Genomic DNA, 21,074 nt, shown 5'->3' with positions numbered 1-21,074 from the left:
AAGATAGGAGAGCATTCATTCTAAAAAATAGTACATAGAGAATAGAGCTAGTAATATAGGAACTCAGCTGTATGTGTAGTGGACTATGTATTGTCCATTCATGGGCAAAAAGAGGAAACTAAAGATGGACAGATGTTGAACTTGAGGATAAAACACAAAACCCCCACCACTTTTGCATGAATAAAATTTTATTTTAATAAAAAGTAAAGGCAGATACAAACTGTGGTTTAATCAAACAAAAAAAATGGGAGCAAACCTGATAGAGCCTGAATAAAATGGTTTTAAAATACGCAAAGTCTAACTTCTATGACACTCCATATCATATGCCACACATTATTCACTTGTCCGAAGACTTTTTTTGTGATAGATTCTGGAAGGGAGAAAGAATGGAATTATAGAAATGAAAACTAATGCATTCAGTATGTTCTTTACAGAGAAGTTTTTGAACATTGAGTAGCTTTTTTTTTTGTTTCAGAAATTTGACAAGCATGATAAAAATTAACGGATAAAGTACAAGTAAGTTACATTTCTCCGAAAGAAACTTGAAACTGATCATAAAAGTGAGTAATACAAATTTCTCATGACTTATTCTGCTATTGATGCTAGAGGCAGCTGCATCTTCATACAGCTCAATTTGGGCTCTGAAATGAACCTTTAAAATCCCTTTGTTTCTAAAAATGGGATTTGAAAATATTTTTTCTCTTTCTATTGTTACACAGACTGACAATCAAGAAATTTGAAGTTAGGATGGACATTTAGAGAAAAAACACACTTTAATAAGTTTTTCTAAGGAATTTGTGAGTGGACAAAATAAAATATTACATAAAAGGATGCTATTATCATCCTATTTCTCCATGTTTCCATCTTCCATTTAACTGACAGCTGGAGGTAAAGACTAATTTAGCTCCTAAATGCATAATGTTTTGCAGCTTTCAAGAAACTAATGATTAGTACTAGTCCCCCAAACAGGTCTTTCTTGCGCTAAAAACGTATCTTTAAATTCTTTTCTGTGCCTCCCCTTTCTGTGAGGAATTATATTCCTGGACATTTGGAAATAATAAGCTAAACCAAATAAGAATTGGAGTGCACCTGCAAAGCAAATATGTTTGGCTGTGTACATAGTATAAAAAACTGCTTATCTAAAACCACTGCTAATCATCTTAAATTACACCTTTAAAACTAAAGTTATCAAACACTTAAAATACATAACAAAAATGGCATACCATTTGCAGAATTTCAACTTCTGTTCGAAGAGTCTCACAGATACTTTCCCAATCATCATCTTTGCAATTTTCCAATTCTTTTTTAAGCCTGTGTCCAAAAACAAATTTTCGGATGAGAGAACTGTTGCTTGGGTAACTGTTTTTTTCAGTTTTGGTCCCAATTGTAAATTTGACTTATGTGAGAAAACCCTCATTGATCTATTTGCATGGTCAGGATTAAAGTTTTCTAGTTTTGTAATCGGCAGTCCAATATGCTGCTCTCCCACAATATTGTTGGATTTCATTCAGCACTGGTTGTTGTGATGGCAATGTGAGGAACTACAGAAAATGACTTTTTGGGTTTTTACAAAGTATATCTTGACTAAGTACTTTGTTAGACAAATTTCTGGACCTTGTTGTTTTCATAAACCATGAAAGATTTATGGCCTCATTAGTCATCATTTTCCTTATTTAAACATGTGAATTTGAATGTTGATATTTAGGAACTACCATATGTTACTGTTCTTACTTTCCCTGGATAACTACTTGTAGCCACTAGTGGGGACAGAATATTGGACTGGATGGGTCCTCTTCCTGACCCTGTGCAGCCATTCCGGTGCAATCATTGCTCCATACCCCTCCACAAACTCCTTTGCTGTTGCTGCTGTTCTTTCCCCACTGCTTCTGTTATTCTTCAGCACTTACTGACAGTTTCCCAATAGTCTCAGCCGGGAATTCTTCAACTTTTCTACATTTAATATAGTGATTTTTGCCTTCAAAAGAGCATTTAGTCCTGCTAAAATGAGACACCTAAACTTTGCACATCAATGACTGTAGTGGTTTAAATTAATACTCGGTAGGCCAAGAGAAATCTATGCCTGAGCTTTTAGTAGTCTGATGCAAACAAGGTGATGAGATTATACTGAGTCTTTCCATGGCTGTCATAAGAAAAGCATAATGAGAAAACTGAAGTTGCTTACCCTTAATACACTTTCAGCAAACAATGTGAATATTCTGGGACATACAGACAGAATGAAAAAGAGGAGGAAAAGTACATATTCAGCTTCTCATTAAATAGCTAAACTGATGCATCAAAGCAGGACCTTATTTCTTCTGAAGTTGAAAGAGGACGTAGCAACCATTTTTTCTTTTATATGCTAGAATAGGGAATAAATCATTTAACCCTGTTACATAGATGATGCACTTCTTTAGCTGTCCTACTGCAGATAGAGTTTGTTTTCTACACAACAAAATGGCTTTAGTAAAAGGTATAGCTTCATATGAGAGGAACAGATGAATCACCATGTGGCCTTAGAATAGTAGCATAAAACTGGACCGTAAGTTAATTTTGCTGTTCCTGTGGAAAATGTAAATATCTTACCATCAATATGGAAACAGTATGAGCTCTGTGTCTTTGTATTACAAAGGATTAAATGCCTCTTCTTTCAGGAATATTTCTCTGCATTCATAATACATACAAGTGTTTGAACAAAAGAAAATTTTGAACTACGCTTTAAGAAATGAAATATTTTCTGTGCTGCAGTAGAGTGCTAGTTTACAGAATATTTTCATTGAGAGAAGTTCATTTCAAGGTCTAAGATCAGCTTCTGATCTTGATTAAATCAGCTTAACTTTATTGCCTTGCCTCCTCATTTTTTTCTCTCTGTGTTCTCTGTTAGCGTGATATTAGAACCCTAATTTGTTTAAGACAAACAAAAGCCCTGCTTTGCCTAATTTACTTTAGGAAAAGACATAGTCTGTTAATCTCAGAGAAAATGTTCTCTCATTGTCTTCCACATTGTAAAAGTGATGCATAGTCGTTTGCTAGTTGTCAGCTAAGAATGATACCAGTCCATGTTAGGTGTACACTAAGGACAGAACAACCAGAAGATAAGCAGTAAGAGTTGCTTATCTGTGCCTTGGGATTGTGAATTAATTACTATTGATGATCTGCTTTGAAACTGTAACATTTTGAGTATGGATTTTAAAATTTTGCTTAAAATATTTTATAAAACTTTTAAATGTGGTGACAGCACAACTTACATAGCATGGGGTAGTGGTGATAAAAGACATTCATTCAAATGTGGTATTTAATTTTTACATTAATCAATTGAGTCTGCTTTCAGGTCTTCCTTCTTTCTTATTTAGAAGCTAGATAATTACAGTATGTGCCAGGAATATTATACTCACAAAACAAGGGCTGTCTGTTAAGTTACAGTCTACACAATTAATGCATTGGAGATGCCTGAGTTACTGAATAAATGATGAAGTTTTACCAGAAGGAATGTGAGACAATGAAACTATTAAAAAAATGCTTAACCTGGAAGCAGATTTAGCTTTTTCATTTTACATTTAAGATAAGCAGGATATTCATATTCATCTTTCCACTATCAGATTGAATGTGCAAACCAATTATTCATGAAACTGTACTGTCTAGATGGAGGGCAGGTTTTCTGTCACCTTCAGAAATGGAAAGAGATGTACCTTTCGCGAGACCAAGGATTAATATGACAAATATAACCTCCTTATGACTATGATAAAAAGCAAATCTCTTAAAAAAAAAAATCTGAAAAATCACATGAGCATTTGGCCCTCCATGTCCTTTGTTTTTGTTTTATTTTTAGCATTTTGGTCTTCTCAATGACAATAAAATATATCTTTAAAAAAAGTCATCGCACTGGATTAACAGTGTATTGGCAAGTCACAGCATCACAGGTAATGGGCTCTAATGAACAGCTGGAGTTGAAATGCCATATTTGTGAAAGGAGATTTGACTATTCCTTTGAAAAACTTTCCAGATAAATAGTGATAGCAAAACCTAGCCTTAAATCAAGTATAGGTGGGACAACAGCATCGGCATTTTTTTGGATGCTAGCTTGCCCTAGACTGAGCTCTGCTATCAGTGGTTCGTTTTCCATTACTCTTGAATGCCAGAAGTGACAAAGAGATGAAGAAGGAGGAGATCACTGAAGATGATCGATTTTGCAACTTTGAAATGAGCACAGCTATTAAACGTCTTTGGCGTTTGTGGTTGGTACAGCTTCTTGAATTTCAGCTGTATATGCAGAAGGCAAATAGGAAAAATAATTGTGAAATCAATACATGCTGGTATTATGAATTGAACTATGATGAAAATAATGTTTTTGTCAGATAGGTTTCTCTGAAAATCATCCTCAGATTCATGTTACTGGATCAAGACTTCAGTAGCCCAAACTTATATTCCAGGAATAATTTTATGTAAAGAGGTCTCAATGAAGAAATAGTTTCTGTAGAAGGCAGGGTGAATATGTGTTTTTAGAGCCTTTTTTTTTTTAATGGGGATGGAAGACCCTACCTGGTTATTGTTGGAGTTGCAGAAGGAGCAGACTGTCTCTTGATTACGTTTTGCTGAGACAAGTAAAACATTTTTTTCTTATTTTCCTTTTTGTCTTTGCCTTGTCTATGACCACCGTTTTATTTTTTTAACATAAATACAAGGGAAAAACAGTAGAGTGTATTATAAAGGGGAATTGCTTGACACTGATATACAGGGCATAGAATTTATGGTACAAAACAAAGTTCCCTAAGAAGTTATAGATAAACTTGAGAGTATGTATGTTGTTTTGCTGAATTTTATCATAAAGGTCAGGAGAAACATTTATCAAGGTTTTAAGACTTTACTGAAACTGAAGAAAAGTATAGAAGACTTCGGTTTATTGTCTCAAGCCGAAGTAGAACTAACGCGTTGGGGACATTCAGTCTCAGTTTACTACTGGGACTAAATGTGTATGTTTCTATAGTGAGAGCAAGATTTTGGTGAGTGTCTACGCTCTGCTGACACTGCTAAACAGAAAATGCTATTGATACAGCTGAAGAAGTCCATAAATTTCAGACTATTATCAATTGATTGAGGAAGGGAGAAAATGAGTCCTAAATGGAATTCAGTATCTCAAAACATAAACTCAAGCACTTGAGTTGAACAAATAAATTACAAAAGTATGTGCTTGATTGAGCAGAAATAGAATAAAAATTAAGAAAGTGATCTAGTTGTAATAATAAATGCTAGCAAGAAGATGAAACATGAAAGCGAACAGGGTACTAAGCTACATAACAATGAGAATTAAATGTAAATTAAAAATAAATAGAAATACCTTAGGTAAAATAAGAATATTTCAGCTTTTACTGTTCTGGATCAAGTGCTGATTGTAAAACACATAATTACCATTGATTAAAACTTGCATTTTGTGAATGCTATCAGGCAACTATTTATAAAAGTAGTTATAGGTCTTGAAAAGTGTGGTTTGGTTTTGTTTGGTTTTTTTTTAAATTCATATTCCCCAAATACATAAAACATCACAAGAAGACTTTAAGGAATATGTTATTATAGATGAATAAGCATGGAAAGGTTAAGGCACACTGAATTAAACTACACATTTAGGATGAGATTTGCTTTTGTGCAGACAGCAAACTAGTTATATGGACTACTTGCCATAGGAACTGTAAGAACAAGTTACACAGGAAAGAAAAAATTTGCGAGCATCAGAGACATCAAAACTGAAATGTGTTTCTAGAAGTCAATAAGATTCCTATTGAAAGGCAGGGAAAATAAATACTTTATTTTATCCTTCTAGTTGAAATATCTTGATTTTTCTATTGTACAGGGAAAATTAGATCTCAATCTGGATGTATTAACATGGCTACCCTATTGCTGAAATGTGTATCTCTATACTGTACTGCTTTGCTTTGTGTGAACTATGTAATTTTCTCAGAGCTAGGAAGGATTTAGGAATATCTTGGTTTCCTTCTGCATTATGGGCTCTCCATTCTCTGCTCATCTTCCAGGTTGAATGCATCTTTCTTGAAAAGTAAGTGAGAGATTTGTACACAGTACTCTTACACACTTCTGTTTTTTGTTGGAAATACCTCTTGCTTTTATCTTTTCCACAGCTATATTTACTTTTGATGTTTATAGTTGTCTTTGATTACATAGTATGCTCAAGCCTCTCTTCTCCTTTGCTTCCAGGTACCTATTATTGAAGTCCTTAGTTGTACATAAACTTGCACTGTATATAATTACATTCCTCCTCTTTTTTAGTTAGTTCAGTCTACAAGGTCTAGAGCGTTGCAATTGTTTTACACTATTGTCTTAAAACACTTCCTATTCCAAAGTCATTATTTAAAACATTAACAAGATCAGCTGTGAATGTAGTTACCTTCTCCCAGCCCCAAAATGTCTTATTTTTTCAGACCTATTACTGTTGTTACTCTTAGTCATTTCCTTACTCACTTAAAATTTTTAATATGTCTTCCCCAGGTTAACTGGTAGTTTCTCATGCGGGATAACATACTTTGCTAATGTCTAGATAGATAGCATTTGCCTTTTCTTTCACTAACCAATAGGTTGTCTTATCAAAGAAAGATATCATTAGTCAGATTTGATCTACTTTTTGTAAATCCATACTGTAATTTATAATGGAAACCTATTTTAACATAATTCAAAATGTAATAGTTCCACTGGGCACTGCAGTTAAAAAGAAAAGCTTAAAAAATCGATGAGGAGATTGTCATTAAAAAACTCATTTTGAACCACATATATTACTCCAGAGACAGATATTTCCTGATTATAAAACTTAACATAAAATTAAATTGCAAATATTTTTTTTAACCTACTAGAACCATGCATGGCCTTAGGCAGTCCACTGTTAGCATGAAACATTTGTTCAGCTTTAATGAACGTACTTCCTATATGATTTGTATGAAAGAAAGCATCACTTTTTCCTTCCTAATTTTGGTAATGGAGTTTCTTTTTCTGTATTATGAAGCATAGAAGCAATACTATATTTTTAGGAATTAGGTAAGTATACAAAGCCTTGAACTATTTACAAAGTTACCTGACTTCATGCATTTCCGTTCTGCTACTGCTTTTCTGAAGTAGAACAGAAATTCTGGTTTCAAAGAAAGAATTTATCCTTAGTCTATCTTTAGAATAGTGTGAAAAATATGCATTTTATGTAGAAACTGTCTGTTCTTAGTCTAAATAAACTTTAATTAAAATTATTTCTAGGTTGCTTTACATGAGGCAATGCATAAATTTAAAATTAAAATGTGAAAGAAGATAAATAATTAATATAGTAAGTAATTACAATGAATATAATAGTGAAATGACATAGCTAGGAATTTACTGGTATCAGTTAGTCTCTGCTTGACTACTGTATTGTTCCAGTTAAGTGATGCTACTTGCTACCTGCCAGGGAAATATGCCTCAAGAGAGCTGATGCCAAAGTTCTTTCCTGCTGTTTTGTGTTTGGGGTTGGCATTGGCAGAACAGATGATTAAAATAAGGCTTTTGATTCTAATTGCAGATCTTTTCTGAAAAAAAGCCCTCTTTTCTTAAATATTTCTCTGAATTACTCACTTGTATCATGAGACTGACGATTTCCAGGATGCCTACTGTGAGGAAGAGGGTACAGTGTCTTATCCATAATTGTATCTGTGCTTAGCATTCAAATTTTGGTTAGCTTTTTCCGGTATCTGATGCGTATTAGAACAAGCCTGTAACTGCAGCACCAACAGCTCTTGGAATTACCGGTGTGCGCTTCTCATAACCTTTTGTAATTCTTTGATGGATTTGGAAGAAATTTTATGAAACTGCAGACATGGTATAGAGCATTTTTCTCAGATCAAAGATGAATTGCTGTAATTTGAATTAGCTAGCTACACTCTTCAGCTGAAATGCAATTTACTTTAAGATATATACTTAATTGTAATGAAGCTTCTTGCCTTGCCAGCTACTTTTGATATTGATTTTTAAGCTGGGACTAGGTATGTGATACAATAACAGACTTACAGGGTGGTCTGGGAGCTACATATATCAGGTTATTGATGCTGACTGTCTCTCACATTTGTTCCAAGGAAGTATTAAAAACATTGGTATTTTTACCATTTAAAGAGTGGTGTGGTTTCCTGCTCTGTAAAAAAAGAATCAAATTTTTGTGCTTATTTCATATAAAAATTATGTATTTTTGATCCACATTACTTGTGTCAAAATATTCTTCTCTTTATATAAACTAAATACGATTTTCAGTAGAAACTAAAATTCTATTCTTGCAATAGATTCTGTATGGGGAAAAAGCTTATCTTGTTAGGCTAAAAAGGGTTGTTTCTCAAATCCTGTAGGTTCAATCACATTGATTTTAACATGACCAAAACTGACTCCTACTAAGATATACACTAGTATATGTAGGATTGCATTAATTGGCACTTTGGCTGCAAAAGGTCCTTGCAAGTGCCAAAGGAGTATCTAGACTGTCAGGGGGGCTTTCTGGTTCACCCCAGGTGCCTGGTACTTTAGTTTTTCTCACCGACACTGCATGAATTCTTTATTCTCTGATTCCCTTCAGAGGGTACCCACAGGAGTGGACAGGATAGTTTGCTCAAGGATCTGCTCCAGGGAGACTATTGGCAAGGACTGCATCAGTATGTGCTCTGCTGCAGCAGCCATGGTTCCTCAAATACTTCTGTGGCACATCATAGGTCATGCAACACATGTTAGGTATTGTCATTTTGAACCAGCACTCTGCTATGCTGGACATACCTCCTTTAAATATTTCATGCATTTTGAATGGAAAATATGTGACATTATATCTTTATGTCACAGAGACACTACAAAGGGACCAGAGCAGATATGATCTCATCAAATGCTAGGCAGTGTGGAGATGACTGGTTGGTTGCAAATAATGCTGCCTCTGAGCAGTGTAGGTACAAGCCAGTGCATATGTATTGATCTATGGGCTGTTTTCTCTCCCTTGTGCAATCCACAGTGATAACTGGTTCATTGGGTAATTCAGACTGGAAGAGATGTCAGGAGGTCATCTAGCCCAATGTCCTCCTCAAAGCAGGATCAGCTACAAGGTCAGACCAGGTTACTCAGGGCTTTATCCAGTCAAGTCTGAACACCTTCAAGGATAAAAACTATGCAACCTGTCTGGGCAAACTTTTCCTTTGCTATACTATCCTCATGATAAAAAAAGCTTTTCCTTAAGTTCATTCTAAACCCCTCTTATTTCGGCTTCTCCTTTTTGCCTTTTGTCCTCCCACTGTGCAGCATTGTGCAGATCCTGGTTCCAACTTCCTGATGACCTCCTTGTAGGTGCTGGAGGATGATCAGGTACGTCCAAGGGGCACCTGCGCTGTTTATAGCATATAATATTTTAAATTCACTTTCATTCTTTTAATTCAGTAGTCCAAACCAAGAAGTGATGAGTAGGTTTTGTTAAAAAAAAATTGATAGAGTTGTATGAGTCTGATAAGGTTTGGGATAATTCTAAACAGCACAATGCTATGACATACAGAATTAGACAAATGAGGATTGCCTGCTTGGCTCTACCGAAAAGCAGAATCTGTTAGTGCTGACACGAAAGTGCAGTAACATAGCTGTGTTGCTTCTGCCGTATAAGTTAACTTGTTCAGTGCTATGTCTCTCTATAAAGCATTGAACTTTTCTGAGTATATATGAGATCAAAAGCAAGTGCAAGATAAAACTATGATTTAGACAAATCTGTCCTAAGTTTTGTTCGGTATTTGAAATAAAAAAATATTTCAATGTAAAGAAAAGTTCTTCAATATTTTGTTACACCTCAAGGAGCGCTTGCTTTTTGTGATAATAGTAATAGCAGTAGGAGCACTTTATATTTTGCACTACATGCAATTATCAAATACTGTAAGCTTATCTTGACCATAAAATGAGGTATTTTACGAAATAAAAAAAATCTCATCATCCTTCTTGCTTTGGTTGTAAATGACACTTGCTGGATTTGTAGTTAATAGAATTTAATATATTTTATCCAGTGTTGTGTTTTCCACCCAGATAAAACCAAAGTGTCGTTCCACAGAGCTGTGAGTTAGTTTCACTACATAGAAAGGCCAACTTACATGGATTTGAATGATTTGCCTAGCATCTCATAGCAATCTGTGGCAAAGCTGAGGATTTAAAGTAATATAATGTTTGCTACTTCTGTACCTTATACACAGCAAACCTGTTATAGAAAACTAATTACACCAATCTGAATATTAAGTGGCATGATGGCATTAACTACTCCCAGGGAAGTATGTTATTTAGAAGGAAGTTGACAACCTCATGTATAACAACACCTAATATATCACGATGGAATGAGTAATGGAAAAGAGTGAATTATAACAGGCTGTCTTACAAAACCGCTGCTGTTACTATTATTTACACTGTGTCTTTTATGTATATATTGAATGCAAAGTTTTTGCTACTGTATGCAGAATTGTGAGCCAATTAATTTTTATGCTGAGGGAATTTTGGCCATGTCTCAACACTATATAAGAGGTTGGAGAGAGTTAGTAATAGGGCTGATATATTATTTTCTTTCAAAAACCAATATTCAGCAAAAAATGGGTCATTACTAAATCATCTTTCAGAAAAATGCTCAGGGTTCTCTGCAAAATTTTATATTTCAATTGGAAGTTTTCAGAAAAAAATACTATGTTTATGTCTTTTTGTCAAAAACTCAGAAATGGATAGGAAGACTGTGATGGTAACAAAATTTATGTTTTCCCTAACAATTTCTGTTAGAGAATATTTTGGGACAGCTTTTCTAGGAGGAGTTCCTTTGCATTATCTATTAAATATTTTTAAATAACCACAGGCACTTTCATCTGGAACACAATAAAATAGGAAAAGGATGGTTAATTCTGTGATATGGGGCTTTCTGCATTGAAGAGTTTTTCTTGAAAAACATTACATTATTTTCTGTATAGTGAAAACATAAATGTCACACTTGAGCAAACTTACAAGAAATGAGTCATTACCACTCAGTTCCTGGGAAAGCAATATTCACTATTAAGGGAGACTGTGCAAGGTCTTCTGTCTTGGTTAAATCTTCAAAATGTTGTTCTAAACTAGCTTAATTAGAAGGCAAACTACAACTGACGGTAGGGATCATAGAGAAAACAAACCTACATTTAGCAGCTTCAATACCAGGCGCACCTGACCCGAGGAGTTTATTGTGGCCAATCCATTCCATTGCAATCAGCCTCCGGGGAAGGTTGTACAGCCAGTCGGCAGACGTACATACAGCACTGGGTAGTCCAGTACTCTGTTGCCACCACTATTTTTACAAAAAAACAAAGAACTGGCCTTCCACCCAAGGGGCAGTGCCTTGCTCTTCCTCCAAGTTTACTGACTTCCTTGCAAACACTTTCATTTTTTAGTTCATTAGAGTATGCATGTACGGGTGAAAGGCTGTAATAAACAACAGGAATTCATGTTCTGTAATAAAAATGAAGGATTCTTCTGATTTCAAAGGAGTATTGTACAGGAAAGGTAAAATAGTCATTGCCACCAGGACTAGTCTGTAGTTACAGACCTAAAATGAAATTTAGGAACTTATTAACATGAAACTCTTACCTTAAACATTCAGGATCAGTCTGAGGTTTTGCAGTGACTTGGACTTTTTCTGCTTCTAAATCTTTTGTCATTCTTTCAGCCTCCTTGATTGCTTTCTCAAGGTCTGAACATAAAATAACAATTACCTTATAAATATATATTAATCATCCATATTCAAAGACTTCTTACGCTTTCTAAATTTATCTTTTCTAATATTTCGTTGTGAAACTGTTTGTAGGGTAAAGGCATCCAAATAAAGAACATGAATGATTTTATGATTGTAATTGGTATGCATATTGCAATCCTCTAGAAAATTTTGTTCCTTTTCCCAAATAATTTATGACCATATTTATGGCCTGTCTTTCTTAGCTCTCTTACTGTGACATGTTATTTACACATTTCTAAAAGAGTTACTAAAGCACTTCTAGATTACATTTTTTATCCAAATTTCAAAATCATCCCTATGGCTTGTGATCACCTTTGACAGAGAACCTTTCTTGGTTCCCTCTGTATCTTTTTAGTTGTTTTTTTTTTTGTAGGGTTTCTTACACAGCTTTGTGTGTAGGCTTCTTTTTTTTTATGCACAGACTTTCATACACTAACACACAAATGTCAGTAAAGGGATGATAGTTGAATTTACAACTCAGAGGTTTATCACCTAGGCCATATTTGTCTTTATCAGTCCAAGCCATGTTGCTTGTTAAACATTTGAATTTTAGTGACATTCATTAATTATAGGTTAATGGGTTTTGAACAATATTTATGTTGATTTTAAGTTCACTTTGAAACACTAACTTCTCCATTTAAGTATATTAGACTTAACCAGCAAAAGTAAAAATTTCTTTTTCATAGTTATACGTTATGATTCAGCAAATTTGTAGACCTCAATATCACTGACATTTAAAATAAATATAATTGAAATCCATAATATTTGTTATAACCATGTTTAAAAATGATGTATTACATGATGTAAAAATATATTAAAATCTTGTTTCTATGACTTCTTTTTCTTGAGAAAAATAACTTCATAGAAAAGATTTTTCAGAAACATTTTTCAAGCCACAAATAATTATCATAACAAGGGATTATCAGGCATACCTTTGAGTTCGCTTTGGAGGGTAAATAAATACTGCTTTAATTCACTCTTCTGCAGCTGGAGTGCATTTAACTGAACATTTTTATGTTCCATTGACTCCATTTCTAAGAAAAAAATATATTTTAAATTAAAATACATTGCAGTTTAATCTTCATGATATAATCTTAAATATTCTTCTAATATTCTTCTATAATCTTAAATATTCTAAATCTTCTTCTACCAATTTCAGCTGGTCAGGAAGAACCTTAAATATAAAACTAAAATTGGTCTTATAAAACCCAGTTCACAGGAAATGGTATGTCCTATAATGTGTTCATAACTATGAAAGAAAATGTTTTTTTTTTAATGTTATTAAGATGTTTGACATATTTTGTTGACTGGGCATAAAACGAATTACAAATGTTTTCCTTTAGAGTTCCTTCAGCTATAAAGGAAGATGACATATTGAATAGGTGGTGAACAAACACTTCTCAGCAGGACTAAAAAGAACTTATTTTGTTTAGTGTTATGGACATTTGGACCTGACCGTTGACAGCATCTGGAATTAATTGTGATTGTTTCGCTATCAACTGGAGGTCCTCACATAATTTCCTTTTTATGAGTTACTTAAACTTTTCCCTTTAATGTTGTCAGTGTGCTCAGGTCTGTAGCAGACAGAAAGACAGACAAGTTGTACTTCAAAAAAGGTGCAATTTAAAAGGGTGGAATCAATACAGCAACTGAACCCAGAGAAGAATGTTAGTCATTTTTCATGTCCTACCAATTTAACCTTTGAGAGACCATTTGACTGATCAGATCTGTCTGAATATGTAAAAATTAATCAATAAAAGTAACACCAAATACAGGCTCTATTTCAGTTGTAGATCAGAATCAGAGCCACAGGAAATGCAGGAAGAAGGTACCACCAAGTACAAACTCAAACGGACAGTCATATTTCAGTAACTTTACATCAGATATCAGGAATTCAAAGTGCTGGCAATTGATGAATCATAGAATCACAAGACTGGAAAGGACTTTAAGGCATCATCTACTGCATTCCTCCTCCTAAAGGCAGGATCAGCTGTACCTCTGTCATTTCTGACAGATGTTTGTCTAACCTGTTCTTAAAGATCTTTGATAATGGAAACTCCTAATTCCTTTGGTAATGGAGTCTCCTAAGGCAGAGTGTTTTAATTGTTCACTGTTCTTAGAAAGATTTCTAAACAGCCAGCCAGACTCTCCCTTATTGTGGTTTACACTTGTTTTTATTTAGTTCACTATAGATATGGAGAATATATAAGTTTCCTTTTTACAGAATCCTTTAATGGTTTGAAGACTGACACCCATCTTCCGTCAGTCTTTTCCTCCATAGGTTAAATAGTCCCAATTCTTTAATTTTTTTCCTTCTCTTGTTCTCCAGATCTCTGATCACTCTCACTGTTCCCGTGTGGATTCTCTCCAGCTGGTCCACATTTTTTCTTGAAGTGCAACATCCAAAACTAGATGCACAGTACTCCAGCTAAGAGCTTAACTGCCCTAAATAGAGTGAAGGATTATTTTGCATGTCTTAGGGGTCAGAATTATGTTTATGTCTCAGTATGGTGTTGGTATTCTGATGTCATTGACTCATGTTCAGCTTGTGATCCATGATGACTGCTATTTCCTTGCTGAATGATTTCTTTTCAGTCTCACTCTCTGTTCTGAGAAATCTCATATTCTATATCTTAGCTCAAAGGTAAAGTTATACTGTGGCAGTAAAAGACCAGTTCTACAAGACATCTGTGCATATAATTATTTTGAAGCTATGGAAATCTACATAGCTCAACCATGGGTAAATTATAATAATTGCACACCTAATATAGTATGCTACATATGACGGTGCACCTCTGTGCTGGTTGACATTAGACACTGGTAGCCACTTCTGTAGGTCTGCTTCTTCTCCTCATAGTGCTCACAGTCAGAAAGGACGGAAGAGGACAGGGAATAGAAGAGGCTTTAATTATGCTTGTGTAATGTGGTATGTCAGATCACACTATTTCAGTTTCGTGTTAAGAGGAAGTTCCAGACAGCAAGGGAATGGAATTAAAATTATTGTTTTGCACAGCTGTATTTTACTGATTTGTATTCATTCTCTGGTAATCCAAGAAAAAAATAATTTAATATGACTTACCATTTTTCAACAGAGCTGCCTCATTCTCTAAATCATTTATTTCAGTCTTGACTTTTTTTTTAATCAGAAGATCTCTATTACTTGTTAGTCCATACTCATTATTAAACTCTGTTACTTCTCTAGTAAAATTATCTTCCTCTTCAGCCATTTTTCTCTTTGCATCTGTCTGAAAAAAAGAAAGGGAAAATTGAATGTTCAGGTGAAAAAAAGAAAGTCTTTGTTAAGCTATGCAGACTGAAACACACTGTTGTTGTTTATCCTTAAACTTGTAGTATAAATGTAGTATATTTACTTTTCCTGACTTACAAGAACATGAAAATGTTCTATCTCTATCATTTTGTCTGTTGTTTTAACCTTTTTTTTCTGAAAAAGTGAAGGATATATTCTTACAATAGAACATTTACAAAATCACCCCATTATGTTACAGACTTGTGCCAGCAATTTTTCAGTTCAAGTTTTATTGAAATTTGTATAAAGTTCTGTTTAAAGTCAGCAGCATATTATGGGCACTCTTTTTTTAGATTGTTATTAAATGAAATAATGGTGGTGTTTATTCCTCTGCAGAATGCAGACTTACTTTAACTCCCTCAATAACTGGCAAGAAAGCTATAGTTGACAGGAAGTCACTGTTTTATTTTCTGGAAAAAAATATTCTAAAGAGAATAAAGGCAATATTAAATTCCTTTAAAAAATCTTAGCTGATTGCTACATTAAATAAAAAGAAATGACCCTGATATACAGGAAGAAAGAAATTATAACCTATATATCAAACCCAACTAGTTACAATTAAAAGAAACGTCACACTTCTTCAAAGGATATTTAGCTTTTATAGCTACATTATTTTTCTACGATACTTACAGTATTTGTTTTCTTTTTTTCTTTGTATACTTAGGACTGGGAATATTTTGGATGCTGAAGCAGTATTACTTAATTAAAAGGATATCTGCCTAAAGATTTAGGGCTAATACTAGTGATTCATACTGAATGTTTAAAATTTAGCTCTGCTGATTTTAAGCACGAATCCATATGCAGAGAAGACTACCCATCTGTGCTGTTTCTTAATATCTACAGAGCCAAGGATCCACAATGAAGTAAGAGGAAGGCAATATTCAGGTCAGCACAAGAGAGAACTGAAAAGCTTGTTGTCTGTATATGTTGCAAGTTGCTACCTTTTAAGAGGTGGCTAAGTGTGTCTAGCATCAAAGAGAGTGTGTGGTATGTCAGGATTCCTAAAATGTGGTGTTGGCCTCCCTGAGTTTTTCTTGTGGTCCTTCTCAATATGTTTTATTGTGCATGGGGCAGTCCAATTTCAGGTGAGACTTTCCTAGTTTTCTTTTACAAAGGAAATTATATGTCAGAATTGGAGTTCAGTCCTACAACAGCAGATATTAGAAAATGAAGTCAAGAATGTTAAATCAGCTTTGTAGGTAAACTGCAGAATATATTACCTTAGATCATGTTTTAAATTAAAAGTGAGGATTTACCTACATTTAAATTGTTAAGTATGCTAGAGAAAAAAAAAATAAAACTGATTTTCCAGATTTAAAACATTACTATTTCCATATTTTCAAATTTTAAAACTGACTACTCTCACACAGTAGAAAAGAGCTGTCTGAATACCGTAGCTGGAAACATACAAAGGTTTTAAGAAGACAGCTTTTTTGGTTAATAAGTTCAGCTTTCTGTTTTTCTAAGCTGTCTTCACGTTTCTTCAGAATTTCCAAGTAGAATCGCTTTTCAGACAGATGCTGAACCTTCCAAGAGAAAAAAAAAAAAAAAAGGTTATAAAGCAAGATTATTGTTTTATCGTTTCATATACTTCAATATTGTACATAAGGATCTTGGTCCAGTTAAAACACAGCTGGCATAGCTACTGGACTAGCAAAAGCATAACAGCTCTTTCTTCCCCCAATAATCTTCCAATATACCACTAAGCTTTTGAAAAGTATCCTTTCTTTAAAAGACACATTTAGTGCTGGTCCATCTATCTAAAATGGCATTTTAAAGCCTATTCTGTTTAGGAGAATTTATTTCAGGTTAAAACCAGGAAAAATATTTATCACATGGGATCTTTTACCCAGCATAATACAGTGTCCTCCACCTAACTGTGTAAAGCTCATCACATACCAAATCAGACAATAACATTATCTGGGGGGATAGGATTCCAGCATGCTTGTTCTGACTGAATGGCTGTACACATCACCAACTCTGCAATGCTACTGTCACATAGGCAAAGGACAGAGGGATATGCTCCTATTTTTCTGAGCACAATTTCTGGAATTCTTAGCCAAGGAAGTGTAATGGAAATTAGCTCATTGGTTAAAGACAGTTTGACCATAAACCCACCAAGCTCCAAACTTCTATTTTGCATATATTTTTATTTTTAGGTTTATTAATTTTAAACAGTAGTTTATCTGATAGAAGGGTATGCTGTTCAACCATTGCATTTTCAAAATTTGCTGAAGAGTTCCTCTGAATTTTCCAGCACATCCACTGTATCATTGTCTAAGCTAAGTTAAGATATGTGGTGGGATAAACTATAACAGCAGATAAATAGGGAACAGCTAAGTGTTGAAGAGCCTTAAAGAATGAGAATCATTCATCTGATGAAGTGGAGAAAAGGAGGTCAAGACAGTGCCTCAGACTGTAATACTCAGAACAATAAGTAGGGAAACTAAAGTTAGCAGAATTGCCCACAGACTGTAAAGGCACAGGGTTGGTATCAGGAAGTAAATTGAATAGCCAGGCTGATACATAACTGCGTGTGCAGAAGCAGAAAAGACCAAATAATAGTGATATTACAGAGGTAAAAATGAAAAGATTCTAAAATGAAATAATGTAGATGATTTTGGAGAGGGTGCAGATGAAATGCATCTGATCAGAAAAGGAGGATAGTGGAATCAAATGCCCTAAGACTAGAATGTGAGAGTTGGAAAAGAAAGGATCAGATTTTTTCCTCATCCGTGATATGTCCAGGATGCTAAATGTCCAAGAAGTGCTTGCCTCAGAAATATTTATTTTACACATTAATTCAAAGAGAGTAGATGGTCTTATACGATTGTATTTATATTACTGAATATAATGAACATAGCTGCAGTGTAGTTTCCCCATCTGTAAGATGCCAACTTAATCTATGCATTTGCAACAGATTTTTTCCAAGAAATCATTGAGCCATGAAAAGCAAAATTCAGGTTCTAATTACATGCTACCTGATTTTACAGAACAGAAAGAAAAAATAGCATTTCCTGGGAATCTTTGATTGACCACAGGCAGTCTCTGTGAAATAGATGTGAAAACACTTTTGAACTCTCTCTCATCTGCTTGGTCAGATGTAAGCTGCTGCACACACATGTACTTGCATATCTATGCTTATAAAGAAGTGCAGTTATTTGGTGCAGGACAAATTGAACATTAGCTGAATAGCACTATTTAATATTATTTGAATTACGTTAACTATTGTAGACATATGCAAACTTAATTCCTGTACGGAAAAATAAATTACTTTAAATAATTTCAATAACTGTGTAATCTTTAAACCTAAATACAGCCTGATTGAAATGCATTTTCCCATTCCGCTTGTTTTCTGTATCATTTCCTATATATAAAGGAATCAATGTTAGACTAAGCAAGCAAGTAAAATATATTTTTGTGGACATCAGTGAGAATATTATTAATCCTGGTGGTTAAAGCACATAAGATTTAATTAGGAATAGTTCTTCAACTCTTCCCATTAGTCATTTACAATAATGGCTCTACTCTTGGGACCTTCTATACCTACCACAGAAACCTTGATTATAAATCACAATGCAGCAATAACAAATTACTAGTATAAACATAAAATTGTGATGTTCATAAATAAATTTATTAGTAAGAATACAAAGGACTTTACCTAAAAAGCAGCACTCAGATATAATCTGTGTTGGTTAAAAAAATTACTATTTTAAATTGGTTTTGGCTCTGAGATTGTGGCATGCATAAATGCAAGCACATAAACAACTGCTTGCATGATTATAGTCTCAATCTGCAACCAGTAAATATTTGTAAATGAGTGCTCTTTTATTCTGACCCGCTTGCAGTAATGTTGATATTTATTATATATATTACACAGCCTTTTACAAAAGGTAGAAGACCCTGTTTTTAGAAGGATGAAAATCATCCCCCAAACATTTATTTCACAACTAGGTGAGGTAATCCCCCAAAGGTTCTCGAAGATGTTTATTTAAGTGATACGATACAACAGTTCTGACTTCAAAAGAGGCTTCATATGCTTTTCTGTTGTGCATAGACGTTCTGCTAGCACAGATATTTAAGAGCATGGAGGATGATATTTATACTTCATTTTCAGGCACAAACAAATGGGTTTTTAAATCATTTGTAACCAGAAGTATTAATGGTGAAAAACTGCAAAACTGGAAGCTTAATCTAAAAATATGTCTGCAGTTTGGTTAAATGGAAAGTATAATAAAATGTTAAAGACATTAAATAGATTCATAAACAGTCCTCTGTCTTTGGCATCCCTAGAAAAACTCTTAGGCCTTGTGAGCCTTTAGTATGTGATTCAAGATCCTGGGAAGTGCTATAACAAGCTGCAGGACTGTTAAGACAGGGCTGCTCACACCGTACCTGAACAGCCAGTCTGCCCCAGCTGACGTCTGGTGGCTGTGTCTTGTGAACGGACTGACCCGACACGGTGCTTTGCTCCCTGACAAGTTCTTTCTGCGGAGCGGGAGTGACTTTCACGTGTGTGTGTCATGTATCCAGTGCTTCCAGATTTTGGAAGCATTATTTGGAAACGCTCCTACCCCTGAGGTCAGTGAGTCCCTGAACATAGCCAGGGGCCAGCCTCAGGGATGAGATTTGTGAGAGGGGAAAGATGTTAATAGACCTTTTTCACTACAGAAATGTAGTGTAAGCTTTCTCAATGCTGTGTTATGTGGTAGGTGAAGCATACTCCTCCTTGAAAGTGTTTATGAAACTGTTTATGAAACTCTTTCTGAAACAATAGGTCATATATTTGTAAATATAGTGTATTTCATTATTATGTATACTATAAACATGCCTGCTTACCTTAGTTTCTAATTTCATTTTTGCAGTGCTCAGCTCTTCTTTCATTTGGTTAATTTTTTCATAACTTCTAGTTATGTCGAATTTAGCTGCAACACAACAAAAACCTGTAAGAATGTGTGCTCAGTTTGTAAAAGTTACATTCTTATAAAAACATGCCATTGGCAAGAAGCAGCCCACCTGGCTGCCTGCCAAGCCTTCCCTGACGAAGGTCCCCTCATGACAGCACAGTGGGGCCACCCTGCTTTCCCCCCGGGAAGTGGAGATGCCATGAAGTGTGGTCTGTGCTGCCATCGGACCCACAAAATGGAGGCCATGGTGCAGACCTTGTTGGATGAGGCGCCTCTTCTCCCCCGCCTGCTTCTCTGTGAGCTGTATTTGCTGGAATAATGCATCCAGGTTCATTTCTGTCTTCTCGTGGAGTCTGTGGGCTCTTGGGTCTCGCTGTCTTTGTGGAGGGCTGGTTGAAGAAAGCTGGGATGCCCTGGAGGAAGGTGAGGCTGGGCCCAGCCACAGCCCTTCCCTCAGGGCTCTGTGCCCTGCCAGGCCTTGGCTCTGCCCTCTGGCCTGTGCCTCCCTGGGGTCAGGAGAGAAACCCCAGACCACAGTGGTAAGCAACTGAGGTAGTTGGGACACAGCTGAGAAGGAGGAGGTGGCAGACTAGGACATGTGAGCTGCAGAATGTGGGGAGATGAGAGTGACCCTTGGGCAGAGGGAAATATGGATGACTGGCTGGGGGAGCCCACAAGGGAAATACGGGAGATGGAAATGAGCGGGCAGAGAAGCAGCGCAGTAGGAACAGAATATTTGGTTAGGCAAAAGGCAGCTGACGCTCTGAATCTTGTCAAAGTTGTGCACGCATGTGAAACATTGGTTCTGACTCAGGGTGTGGGGTGTTTTGATCAAACAGCTCTGACTTTCTTATTTCTCTGGGACCACATGTTTTATACTGGTTTTGTGTTATTCAGAAGCTGGTTTTTTTACCCCTTCCTTTTTCTGTGAAGTGATCACCATCCTTTTAAAATGTTATATCTGCTTAGATTTATTTGTCTTTTGAAGACTGATGCCTAACCTTAGCAGTTAAGGAAGTGAGCTAAAAGCTGACTAAATAAAACAGTGAGCAGACTCAACTCAGCTGCATTTCACTGTTAATGTAAAATGACTGTTTCTGTT

The 21,074-nt window shown here is 35.2% G+C and overlaps 1 protein-coding gene across 1 annotated transcript; it reads right to left on the bottom strand.

Moving 5' to 3' along the window:
• Nucleotides 1–337: 337 nt before the first annotated feature.
• Nucleotides 338–20,306, bottom strand: CCDC172 (coiled-coil domain containing 172). The gene is made up of 8 exons (XM_068397882.1): nucleotides 20,228–20,306; nucleotides 19,905–19,990; nucleotides 16,475–16,591; nucleotides 14,838–15,003; nucleotides 12,691–12,792; nucleotides 11,614–11,716; nucleotides 1,224–1,311; nucleotides 338–370 (listed from the first exon to the last, which is right to left on the bottom strand). The coding sequence occupies exons 1-8, from the start codon at nucleotides 20,304–20,306 to the stop codon at nucleotides 338–340; spliced, it is 774 nt and encodes a 257-aa protein (XP_068253983.1).
• Nucleotides 20,307–21,074: the final 768 nt, after the last annotated feature.

The sequence above is a fragment of the Nyctibius grandis genome, chromosome 4 (genome assembly GCF_013368605.1).
Source record: "Nyctibius grandis isolate bNycGra1 chromosome 4, bNycGra1.pri, whole genome shotgun sequence".
In the NCBI taxonomy this organism is placed as follows: domain Eukaryota; kingdom Metazoa; phylum Chordata; class Aves; order Nyctibiiformes; family Nyctibiidae; genus Nyctibius; species Nyctibius grandis.
Note: the sequence above shows the minus strand (reverse complement) of the source record. Positions and strands in the feature narration are given on the sequence as shown.